The sequence below is a fragment of the Monodelphis domestica genome, chromosome 7 (genome assembly GCF_027887165.1).
Source record: "Monodelphis domestica isolate mMonDom1 chromosome 7, mMonDom1.pri, whole genome shotgun sequence".
NCBI lineage: Eukaryota > Metazoa > Chordata > Mammalia > Didelphimorphia > Didelphidae > Monodelphis > Monodelphis domestica.
This window is the reverse complement of record NC_077233.1, coordinates 65,800,170-65,811,027: the sequence shown is the minus strand read 5'-3', so window position 1 is coordinate 65,811,027 and position 10,858 is coordinate 65,800,170. Positions and strand designations below refer to the sequence as shown.

Sequence of the window (10,858 nt, the reverse complement as noted above, 5' to 3'; positions counted from 1 at the left end):
AGAGCTTCCACGTATGCACTAGAAAAGACCTAAAAGGGGGACCAGATAAACTAATGATCAAGAAATCCAAATAGAAAATCAAGGAACTCCTTCATTGAACCCAAGACTATACAAAAAGATAGCCAAAATGTTTGGGGGAACTGAATAAAGTATTTTTCCAGGGAAGCCAGTACAAATTCAGATCAGAAGCTTGCCAGTACATTGACTAGAGATACCAAGGGGGTACCTACTGTCTTCCTGGAGATTGGGAGTGAGGAGGGGAAAGGAATCTCAGAGGGCTGATGAGCTGTGGGCTGGGGTGGTTATAGAAACCTTTGATGCTCAGACTGTGCAGTCAGAGTTGGGAGCCAGCCATGCTTTTAGCAGGACATCTCAGTGGGGCCAGAATCTGACAGGAGATACTCCAAAGGGCTGGGGGCAGAGGGGAAAGGGGGACTGAAGGTGGTCAGCTCTCTGTGTACAGGCATATCAGGGGAAATGGAAGCCAGAGTCATAAGACTGAGAAACATCAGGAACAAACAGGGCTTGACTATCCCATCCAAGTGTGTAGGAGGGAATGGAGCCTGGCCCTGGCACAAAGCCCCAAATCAGGAATTGAGACTGGAGATAAGAGTACATAAAAGATATTGAACACTATGAAGAAATATTGTGGTTCAAGAGAAGCCCAAGACACAAAGCCAGAAGTAGCAAGTAATTGCCAACAACTACAATCAGGAAAATGGCGTTGACACAAGAACTACAACTCTCCTTGAAAGAAATGAAGCAAGAGATTTTAAAAAATGGAAATATAAATGAACTAGAACTTTGATGGAGAGAATTAAAAGAAGAAGTAACCTAGAACAGAAAGTGGAAACCTCAAGTAATAAGTTCCCTGGAAAATAGAATGGAGCAAACAGAACTCAGTGAATCTAGAAGAAAACAAGAACTATTATACTAAAAAAAAGCACATTAAACTAGAAGACAATGATTGAACTGGAAACAGGTCAAGAACTGGTCACTTAAGATTCAAAAAACTCCCTGAAAACTGTGATTTAAAAAAAAACAACCCTCACATCTCGTATTTCAAGGAATCATAGTTTTAAATGGCCAGACTTATTAGAGTAATGGAGAAGAGTAAAAATAGAAAGAATTCAATGGTTAACACCTGAAAAAAAATCAATAATTAAAATTCTCAGGCATGTTACAGTCAAAATACAGAATTTCTAGGTCCAATGAAAACATGCTCAATGTAGCCAGAAGGATGATATTTAAGTGCCAAAGAATAAGAGAAAATATAATACAAAACCATGACTTTAAAAAAGAGATCTTGAAGTACAATGTTTCAAAAAGTAAAGATAAATGCTTAGAACCAATAATAACTTACTCAATGAAACTGAGTAAAATTTATTCTGGGGTGGGGGGGAAATGAATCTTTAATGGAATATAGGTCTTTCAAGCCTTCCCGATGAAAAGACTTAAAACTGGGTAGAAACTGAAATGTAAATACAATAATCAAGAGAAACCTAGATTGATTACTGCATTTAAGCAAATAGGAGAGGCCATATAGTGATGGTGCTTATATTCTAAAAGGGGGAGACAAGTAAAATATGGAAGATGCGGCTTTGTAGGGAAACATAGTCTTTCCTCCCAGAGTGACAGGATGCTTCTGCATGGATGCTAACTTTTCACATTGAGCAAGAGAGCAAAGCAAAATAAGATATAAATCTTTATAAAGTCAAATTCACAAAAGTCAATAAGAAAACAGAATTCTTGTTCTAACAATAGAAGAAGCCTCAGAAGCCATCTGATCCAACTTCTTCATTTTGAGATGAGGAAACTGAGACACATAGACTTTAAATGATTTGTGTAAGGTCACATAATCATTAATGGCAGAATTTTGTGATAGAGGCTGGCACTAGAGGAAAAGTGCCAGACTGAAGAGTATATTAAATTGATCACCTCGATGGGGGAGGGGCCCCAGGAGTGAATTTCCAGAGGAGAGAAGACTCTGGCTGGGAGAGCTGGGAGAGTCTCTTGGTCTTGAGACATCGAAGAGAGAAGGTGGATAAAGACTGGTGACTGGAAATCTTTCCCCCCAACACTTCCCAATTGAAGGGACTTTCTGAAGAGAAACCTGAGCAGACTTTACCTCAGCTTCTGTTGCCCAGGGGTGAGTCAACCTGACTTTCTCTCAGGGGGCTCAGGCTGCCAAAGCCAAAGTTCCCCCCAAACTCAAGGAGGGAGGGGAAAGGATTTAGATAGAGACAGGGACCCCCTTCTCCCACTTTCCTTTTCCCATTCTTCCCTGCCCGTTATTCCTTTTGTAGTACCTGATTGAGTTAACATTAAAGTTATCTGTTCGCCAAGCTGAGTGTGACTGAATGAATCAAGGGGAGACCTTTTGGTCTCGAGTAGTGGAGGGGGGCAAGAGGGACAAGAGCAAATTGGGGAGAGCAGCTTTAGCTAAGGAGGGAAGGCAGAAGGGGGAAATCTTCAAACCCCCTCTCCTCTCTCTGAGCTAACCTATTACATCTGCTGTTTCCCCTGAACCCCGCTTTGTGGAAGGGGGGGTTTCTCCTCCATTTCCCCCTCTCCATACCGAAAGCCCAGGCTTCCCTCGTCAGGGTACATCCCTTCCCTTTTCTTTTTATTTTTTAAAAACAATTTGAACCCAGATATTTTGCCTCCTTAGTGTTCTTTACACCCATTGCACTATGTTGTTGAAGAGGTTTTTTTAATGAGATCTGACTCTATTTGTCCCCCTGCATTCCTCCTCTCCTATTCTCTCAATCTTCTTCTCATTCCTCCCCACACCATAAGAAATCAAGAAGAGAAAGTTTCAGCAGATCAGAATTCTATCTACTGTGCTCTCCATTTGACAAGAACACATTCTTTAGATGTACTTAATCATCCTAGATGAGGAAAGCTTAGTGTTCCCATTTTGTTGACAGTCAACAACCTAGGAGGTACAGGATTTTCATTTCTTGCCTAGGTCAGAGGCTAGGGGAATCCAGGCTCTACTGTAGTCAAGCAGGGCCTGATGGCAGTGGAACTGGAAGGATAACCCAACAAATCTGAGGTTTAGGCTCATTATAGAATTAGAAAAATCTCATGGAGAAAGGAAAGATGAAAATATCATTTAGTACTAGGGATTTTATTTATAGTTCTGTAGAGACTTCAGCAGGATCAGGAAGTGAAAGGGGAGACCAGTTTGGATTTGAATGGGGCTCCTGAGAATGGAAGCAGATCTGGCTGGATTTCCCATCCCTGTCTAGCCCTGTGTACATGCAGATAAATCTGGAAGACTTCCTCCAGGAAAAAGACATCTCAGATCCATTTCTTTCTTTCTTTTTCTTCCTTCCTTCCTTCCTTCCTTCCTTCCTTCCTTCCTTCCTTCCTTCCTTCCTTCCTTCCTTCCTTCCTTCCTTCCTTCCTTCCTTCCTTCCTTTCTTTCTTTCTTTCTTTCTTTCTTTCTTTCTTTCTTTCTTTCTTTCTTTCTTTCTTTCTTTCTTTCTTTCTTTCTTTCTTTCTTTCTTTCTTTCTTTCTTTCTCCTCTCATTCTTTCTGTCTTTGTCTCTTGTCTCTTTCTTTCTCTTTCTTTCTTTCCTGCCTTTCCTCTTACCTTCTGTCTTAGAATCAATTTGTTCTAGTTGTTTCATTCCGAGGCAGAAGATTGATAAGGAACTGGCAACCAAGGTTAAGTGACTAGTCTAGGGTCACAAGGCTAGTTAGTGTTTGAGGTCAGGTTTGAATCAGGCCCGACTATCCACTCAGCCACCTAGATGTTCCCAGATCTAATTTTACTTAGGTTCAAATTGTTGGATGACCAGTTCTCCACCACCCAGGTGATTTATAAAACAATACAGCTTCCATGCATAAAGAGGTCTGATTTTGTTGAGGGTTTGTTAATGTCCTTCCTGACTACTTGTCAGAGAATTGGTAAAGGGGATTCTATAGATTGAATGTCAAATTTTGACAAAGCAAATGAGCTCTAAATCTGGGTCCTGTGAACTTCCGGGGTTTTACAGCAGAACCTGCTATGGTCTTTTGCCTCTGCCCATCTCAACACACACTAAGCCCACCCTTCACCCCCAGTTTCTTCCAAAGATACGCAGGCATGTCATATTATTAAATCTTTTTTTTTTCTGTTCTTTGAATGTGGAAAGGTTCGTGATTATTAAATGCTTATCCAGTTATAGTAATAAAAGAGAAAATAAAAACTTTAAAAAATTCTAAGGTGCAAAAGGCTGACCTTCAAATGGTGCAGACAAACACAACTTCAGGGATACGCTGGTGGTAGGTAGCATTTATTGAGAAACAGCATACAGGACAGGGTTTACAAAAGCCTTTCAGTTTCTAGGAGTTAGCAGAGAGGAAGGCAGGGGAGGGAGTCATTTGTATTGCCCTTTGGTTAATAATATCATGGAAGGAAGAAGGCCTGAGATTGAGGAAACCAGTCTGAGCTCTCCTCCAGGGCAAGAGGTCCTGAAAGCATCCTTCCTTGGGAAGGAGAGGTTGTAGGTGATTGAAAAGAAGACTCTTCTGGTTAACAAGGGAAGTCGGGGAATGAGGCTTTGCCAGAGAGAGATCAGTTGCCCAGTTGCTTTAGGAGACACTCTCCTCCCTTCAGCCGGATATTGGTGATGTCTCTTCAAAGCAGTGCCTAAATCAGAGAGCCCACAGCATCTGGAATTGCAGGCTCTTGGTTTTTCGAAGTGATTTCTTGCAAGCCCATTTCCCCCACTTGATTTTTCCATGGCAGATGGATAATGATGAGGTAGGGCTTGGAACTCCCAGAGGATCACATTGCCACAGGGGGTCCAAGTGACAAAGCACTGACTTGTCCATTGATTCCCCAGTGGAGCAGATTTGCTGGAGTGCTGGAGGCCAGGCCACTCAATCATCCCAATAATGCTGATGGAAATCTTTCCCTAGCACAGTGATTCCAGATGGATATGAGCAGAGCCTCTGGTACTCCGGGTGTAGGAAGAGAAGGAAGGCCAGAACCAGAGGGGAGAGCCTGGTTCCAACTACCTGGGCTGCTTCTTTAAGCAGGTTGACTTCATAGTCAAGTATGTATAAGCAACCAGAACATGTTCTGGCACTGGCACTGTGGCCTTTGATTGTTGCATAGATCTGATATCTTAGAAAGGTAACATGCTATGATGGAAAGGCTGCTACAGTTGGAGTCAGAGAACCTGGGTTTGAATTCTAGCTCTGCTATTTACTATCTGTGTGACCTTAGAAAAGTTAATTAACCTCTCTTGTTTTAGGTGCTAAAGTAAATAAAGTGCCGGCTTTTGAGTCAAGAAAACTTGAATTCAGCAGACATATGTTGTCTGTGTGACCTTGTACAAATTATTGAACCCCTCAACCTCAGTTTCCTTGTTTGTAAAATGGGGTAATAATGGCACCTAGTGCATGGAGTTGTTGTAAGGCTTGAATGAGATAACACGTATAGTGTTCTGTAAACTTTAAGTCATTACGTGGTAGCTCTTATTATTTATTATCTGTTAAGTGAGAGAAATGATCAAGACAATTTTGGCCTCAATTCCTTTTTAGTTATAAATCTGATGCTAAAATTATCTCAGGAAGTACTTTGACTGAGAGGGTTAGAGTCACTTTGGATCCATACCCAGGGCTGAGCATAATTTCTTTGGGCCCAGGAAAACAAACAAACAAACAAACATTATCTCTTTTTCATAGGTTCTGGGCCCGAAGAATCTCCAAATAAAATACCCAAATTTTTGTATATGGGCGCACGTATGTATGTTTATATGAAATCTTCTTCACCATTGGTGGAAGAATTGGAGGGTAGCATCTGATGGACAATTCTTTTTCCCCCTAGTGTTATGTGCACTGTGATATCCACCATACAGACATGGATGGTGATGGTCAGATGCATGGATGGATGGGTCTAATTAAAGTACTGTCCCCTCACATCCAAAACGTTCTAGGAGAATTGACTAGACCTTCAGATCATCTCATTGCCTTCCAATACCCTTTAAGAGAGCGAGAATAAACTACATGTCCAAGGCCCAGATTGCCTTCCTCTTTAAGAATCATGGCTCTTAGCAGAATGAGGAGACCTGTGGCAGATACTCCTAAAACAGAAGCCACGGATAAATTTTGATGCTTATCTCCTCATCTTCCTCCCTGAGTTCCCCTGCCCCCCTCCACTACAAGGCCTGACCCCCTTCTCCTTTCATAGAGAACCAAAGAAAAGTCCAGTTTGTGAGGGTGTACTGAGACAATGAAATCATCTAAAGAGAGCTTTCCCCCTGGTCTCCGTGTACTGAGCTCTGCCTACTAGCTGAGCCATCTTGGGCAAGTAATTTGACTTTTCTTGATGAGAAAATGAGAAGATCCCTTTCCCAGATATACAATCTACAGGAAATAAGTCTTCAGCTTTAATTCTTAGTTTTTCTTGAGAACACAAGGCTTCATCCCTTCAATTGGGCTATCCTATTGCCACTAGAGCTTATCAATCAGTTCTTAATGCTTTAAACTCTATAGATCACTTTAAAGACATTATCTCACAGTGACTCTAAGGGAAGCACCATAGGTATTCCTCTTCCATTTTACTGATAAAGATCACAGACTTTTCATAGGGACATAAATTCAGAGTTGAAAGGAAAAAAGGCCTTTGATTTAAGTTTTTCATTTTACAGATGAGGAGATGGGTGCAAGGAAGTTAAATGACTTGCCTTAGGTCACATAGTAAGCATCCAAGAAGTGTCTGGAATTCAGGTCTTTCTGACTCCAACTCTGATATCCTACCTACTATGCCATTCTACTAGTCAAAATTGACAAGGATTTGAATCTGGGTCTTCTTGACTCCAAGTCCAACTTTCTATTCACTACACCATGATAATGTATATGCATTAGGTACATGTACATGCATTTGTGTATATGCATGTATATAAAGAGACCCATGATTTGGAGTCAGAAGATCTGGCTTCAAATCTCAACTCTACTATTTGTTTGCCTTTTGACAAGTCATTCACCTCCCTGAACCTCAGTTTCTTCCTCTGTAAAATAAGGGGATTAGGTGATTTCTAAAGGCCCTTCCAGCTAATTCCTATCATTGTCCAACTGTATGAATTATATATGTTCACAAGTCACTTAATGTTTGCTGAATTTAAATGTATAGAAGTATAGTTACATACACATAGGCATTTTTCATGTGTCTAACCATATTGAGGACATATAAATTCATAGAACTAGAGAAGAGGGAGAGGTCTGTAGTCTAATTCCTGCCCAATACCTCTTTGCAACATCCCTGTCCAGAGACCTCAGCTTCTGCCTGAAGTCCTCCATTGATGGAAAACTCACTTTGTCCCAAGGCAGCCCATTCTATTTTTTGGGTGAAGTTCTATTAGACAGTTATTCCCGACATTGGTTTTCTACCTCTCTAGTGCATGGATGACATAATATTGTGTCTTATAGTTACTGGTGTTGGAGTCTAATCATTCTAGTAGATAGTACATTCCGTGAGCGCAGCAGGACTTAAGCCTTCAGAGCTCCCTAGAACCTTTCCCAGTACTCTGCAAGTTGTAGGAGCTAATAAATGTTCATTACAAATGTTTTGTAGAATATAAATGCCTTGAATACAGGGATGGCCTCCCTTTTTGTTTTTGTGTATCTAGGGCAGTATTAGAAACCTTTTAGAGATCACATGCCCAAACTGCACTTGAGACAACTATGAATCCCCCCACATTACTCCAGACAAGGGAGGGAGGGAGTGCTGGGCAGAGGGATGAAGCATGTGAAAAATGTCCTTGGGCGCTGTGGAGAGAGGGAATAGAGCAGCCCCCTCTGGCATGCCAGGGCACATGTGCCATGGGTTTGCCAACATAGCTCTAGGGTCTAGTAATTTGTTTTTATCTTGACTTCAGATTTCATCATTATGGGCAATCAATTCCTGTTGTGGAAACTTCATCCACTACCATCTATCAGTAGGTCTCCAATTATTTATACATTGTTTTCTTTTATGTATCTTATAGGAACCTAATTTTACACATTGTTTTCTTGCATGCATCTTATGGGTACCTAATTATTTAGTTTCCTTCCATTAGAACTAGTAAGCTTCTTGAAGGTAGGGGCTGTTTGGGGCTTTCTTTGCATCCCAAGGGCTTAGAACTATGCCTGGCACATAGTAACCATTTAATAAATATTTATTCATTGATTGATGGAAGCGGATCAGTAACTGACAACTTGCCTCAAACCCAGAGAGTTGTCTGGGGGCACTGAGAGACTGTGACTTCCCGGTCAGAGGCAGGATGAGAGCCCAGGTCTTCCTGACTTCATCTATTGTGTCATGTTGCCTGTGTCTCCTGGACCTTAGCTCCTCCTCTTCAAATGGGATATCTGAGGGGGACCTAGACAGCCTCTAAAGTCACTTCCAGCCCCAAGTCTATTACCTATAACTACACAGAATATTCACTTAATGTTGAATGGAATTGAACCTGCTGTTTCACATTGAGATGATATGCTTCCCTCTAACTTCCATCTAGAGGTCTTAGCTCTATCCCCTGGAGCCGTGGAAAATAAATCTAATCTTCTATGCATATATAGGAACATATACTTGCATATATAGTGATCTATACAAAGATATGTCTAAAAAAGCATGTTACATATCCATCAACCTTATAAATAATTTTTAATGATCCTGTTGGAGGGCAAACTTTCCCCTAGCTACTACTTCAGTTTCTAGCACATTATCATCCTTATCTCTCTTTTCTCTTCTCCCTTCTCCTTTATCTTACGGAGCTTTGATGGAGATGATGTCCTCTTCCTTCTCTCATAAATGGTGACAGAACCATGCTGCCAGGGAAAGACAGTACAATCGGGCATGCTGTTCTTCTTGGACTGGGCTGATCTTCCTGTCAGGGTGATGGGCCCAAGGTGATACACTTCAGTGAAAGTCCTAGTGGGAGCAGACTTGGAATCCTCGTATCCTCAAGCATTAAGGCCCAGCATTTTAAGAGAAAACTATACTATAAGTGGAATCAAAATTCATTTATAAGCTACTTTGTCTTCTACTCTGGATATGGAATTATAGGAAGGAAATTCAAAGCTGACTAGGCCAAGTCCCTTGCAAAGTCACAAATTCTCACTACAACATTCACAACAAACGATTTATTTCCCAACTATTTAAACACTTATGGTGTCAGAGAACCCACTGCCTCTTCAGGGAGTTCATTGATTTTTGGACACCAGTCATTAGGAAGTTTTCTCTCAGGGAGAGCTAAAAGGCACTATCCTGGAATTTCCACCCAATGGTCTTAGTTTCCTTACTGGAGGGTAGAGAATAGCTGCTCCTTTCCCCACGTGGTAACCCTTGCAAAGAAAAAAGCCCAAGCCTTCTCCTTCTAGGTTCAACATTTCCGGATCCTTCGATTATCCCTCATACAAAATGGTTCAATGTCTCCCTCTGATTCCTGTGTCCCTCTTTTGGACACAGTCCAGTTTTTCACTTCAATGATGCACTTAGCTACCAATTTTCATTCTTTAGCTTTCTCTTCTAAAGACGTCACTGAAGACCAACAATTCATGTATATTTTTCCTCTAGCACAACTTCAAGGGGAAAACTCAACAAACTAGAGAAGAAACAAATCAGTAAAAATTAAGTTAATTTACAAAATAATAATAATACTGTTTCAAGCGACAATAGAAAAATAATAGAGGTGCCAGATACAGTGAAAGCCACTTCCCCAGGACTAAATAGGCTTTGGTAGAAAGATTAAAGAGCAGAGCACGGCCAGTCCCAGTGTCCACCCCTGCCTGCCTCAGAAGGCATGGGCTGTGATGAAGATGTAGATTTTAGCCAGGAAGGTGGTGTAGGTTCCCTGGCGCCAGAGTTTCATTTCAACATCTAGAAGGAAGTCTTGCGGTTCCTTGACTGGCCTCTGAATGTAGACGACACCTGTGTAGGGGTTTAGCTTCTGGGCACTAAAGTAATTTTCTTCATTTCCCTTCGTTATGGTCAGGATGATGTTGTCACCAGTATAGGCTGGGGAGGGGCCAATGCGGAAGATGTGAGCGGGAACCACAATGTTGGTCTGGAAGTTGAGCTGGTAGTAAGTGATCCGAACTGGGGTGCTCTGGCAGTCCAAGAAATTGAAGCAGCTGGTTCGTTCACATCTCCTACAAATAACAGAGTGGGAAATGGAGGAAAATGAGGGTGATGACGATGACATTGCTAGTATGAACTTCACCATTCTAAATCAAAGATTTAGAATGGAGAGGGAACAAATGCTGAGGCCTTCTAGTCTACAATCTTCTTATTTTATAGATGAGGAAACTGAGACCAAGAGAGATTAAATTATTCACCAAACATCATACCAGAGCCAGGACTTGAAACCAGGGGGGTCTTGACTCTAGGATCAGTATTCTTTTCACCATAAAACATCATCTTTCTGGAGTGCTTTGAGGTTTACAAAGTACTTTCCCCTTAAACACCTTTGGGAGTTAGGCAGAAGCCACTAGGTTGCTCAGTGGATATAACACTGGGCCTGGAGTCAGGCAGACCTGAGTTCAAATCCAACTTCAGACATTTACTAAGTTATGTCACTGTTTGCCTTGGCTTTCTCATCTGTAAATGGGGATGATAATAGCACCTACTTCCCAGGGTTGATGTGTAGAGTAAAGGAGGTAATATTTATAAGGCACTTAGTGTAGAGCCTGGTATGTAGTATAAGTAACTATGTAAATATTAGCTAGTGTGATTATACTATATATTATTATAACACAATATATTATATATTAACATTACATTATTCTTTTCTTAAACCTCTATCTTCCATCTTAGAATCAATATTCTGTATTGGACCTAAGGCAGAAGAGTGTTAAGAGCTAGGCAATGGGAGTTAAGTGA

General features: G+C 41.2%; 1 protein-coding gene across 5 annotated transcripts in view; it reads right to left on the bottom strand.

Annotated features, from left to right (window-relative positions):
- Positions 1-4,257: 4,257 nt before the first annotated feature.
- FBLN2 (fibulin 2) overlaps positions 4,258-10,858 on the bottom strand; it is a 258,583-nt gene continuing 251,982 nt past the window's right edge. For all 5 annotated transcript variants that reach the window (XM_007500354.3, XM_056804787.1, XM_056804788.1 and 2 more), the window contains one exon: positions 4,258-10,128. In XM_007500354.3, the coding sequence (XP_007500416.2) occupies positions 9,771-10,128 (358 nt within the window). In that variant the 3' untranslated portion in view covers positions 4,258-9,770. The remainder of the gene's footprint in view (positions 10,129-10,858) is intronic.